The following is a 1,538-nucleotide window of genomic DNA, read 5'->3' as shown; positions in this document are numbered from 1 at the left end:
ATACAGATTATCAGAAATTTCTGATGCTTCATTGCGTAAAGGAAATCTAAAAATTGTCCCATTGAAGTGCTGATCCTCCATGACAACTTTTGACCATCCATGTTCACATACAAGTGAGATTATATCCCTAAATGGTTGAAACTGATCATGCATATTCATCAGAACTTCTTGGTCTTCAGCATCACCCAAAGACCAGCAAAACCCTCCATTTCTCTCTCCAAATATTTTTTCTTGGGGATCCATCATGCCAAGGTGCTCTGAACTGAATATACTTGGCACATCTGTGGATAAAGTAAAGATATTTTCCTGTTAAATGTTTAGGTTCTTAGTGGGCGTTTAGTGGATATGCGTCATCTGGCATGCAGCTTGTTTTATTCTGAAATACTACTGATGCCAATGGGTTTCACCTGTTATGTGATAAACGGAGTTGAAGCCAATTCCAAACCTCCCGACTTTGTTCAGGTCATCGCGCTTCACACTCTTTCCAACCGTCTGAATTCCTTCCCAGTCTTTATCAGTGAATGTCGCATTGTTGTAGGCATAGAGAGCAGGACCTTAGCAAAAAAAACCATTTGTGTCATATTAGCACCTGTGACAGAAATATCTAATTTTAAAAAGCTTGCTTTATGTTTCTAAATCTAACGTTATGCTTAATTCAAATTTATAATACATACCCTAAACCTTTATATTACATTTAACCTGTTCTGACAAACAAATAGGGCAAATATTGTTGTGAACACTTTTGTGTCATCACACACACACACAAATATATATAAACAACACCCAGCACGCCCCTGCGGGCGGTTTATCCTTCAAGCTTGGGTCCTCTACCAGAGGCCTGGGAGCTTGAGGGTCCTGCGCAGTATCTTAGCTGTTCCCAGGACTGCGCTCTTCTGGACAGAGATCTTATAGAGATGTTATTCCCGGGATCTGCTGGAGCCACTCGCCTAGGCTAATTCTTCTTAAATGAAAGGATTCCTGTCCCCCAGTGTTTGTTCAGTGGTTAAGAGAGGTGATGAGGTGCTTGCAGATAGAGCATTTGAGATACAGTTTGAGAGGGTCTCAAAGTAAATACTACAAAACCTGTTCATCCTTTATTGAATATGTGGAGAAGCTGTTATTTACTGAAGTATGATGTATTACTACTTTTATCTGTGTTTTTCTTTTCTTTTTTTCTTTAAAGCCACCTACTATCTGCAAGCCAACAGGAACTGCAACAAATGCAGCCCCCCTTTCATTTATTTATTTTATCGCAATTCCAGTTATATTATTCTGTATTTTTGTCACATTGGAAAATCATAAATAAAGTTGTCCCAAAAAAAAGTACAGACACTAGTGTTAAAAATACTCCTGTAAAAGTTGGAGTACTGATTTAACTTCTTTCCTCAAGTAAAAGTAAAAAAGTACAGGATCTGAAATGTTCAGGGTGGGACTTTTATATGAATACACTGTAATGACATGGGAATGGTTGGTGATATTAAAGTCCTGTTTGTGGCACATTAGTATATGTGAGGGGGCAAACTTCTCAAGATGGGTGG

At 38.6% G+C, this 1,538-nt stretch overlaps 1 protein-coding gene across 1 annotated transcript in view; it reads right to left on the bottom strand.

Annotated features, from left to right (window-relative positions):
* LOC102292476 (sacsin) overlaps nt 1-1,538 on the bottom strand; it is a 21,769-nt gene that overhangs the window by 13,470 nt on the left and 6,761 nt on the right. The window contains exons 5-6 of the mRNA XM_014330923.2: nt 408-554; nt 5-281 (exon numbers count right to left, since the gene is read on the bottom strand). Of these exons, the coding sequence (XP_014186409.2) occupies nt 5-281; nt 408-554 (424 nt within the window). The remainder of the gene's footprint in view (nt 1-4; nt 282-407; nt 555-1,538) is intronic.

The sequence above is a fragment of the Haplochromis burtoni genome, unplaced genomic scaffold (genome assembly GCF_018398535.1).
Source record: "Haplochromis burtoni strain Fernald_Lab_line unplaced genomic scaffold, NCSU_Asbu1 Contig_1177, whole genome shotgun sequence".
NCBI classification, from domain to species: Eukaryota; Metazoa; Chordata; class Actinopteri; order Cichliformes; family Cichlidae; genus Haplochromis; species Haplochromis burtoni.
This window is presented reverse-complemented; position numbering and strand designations above follow the sequence as displayed.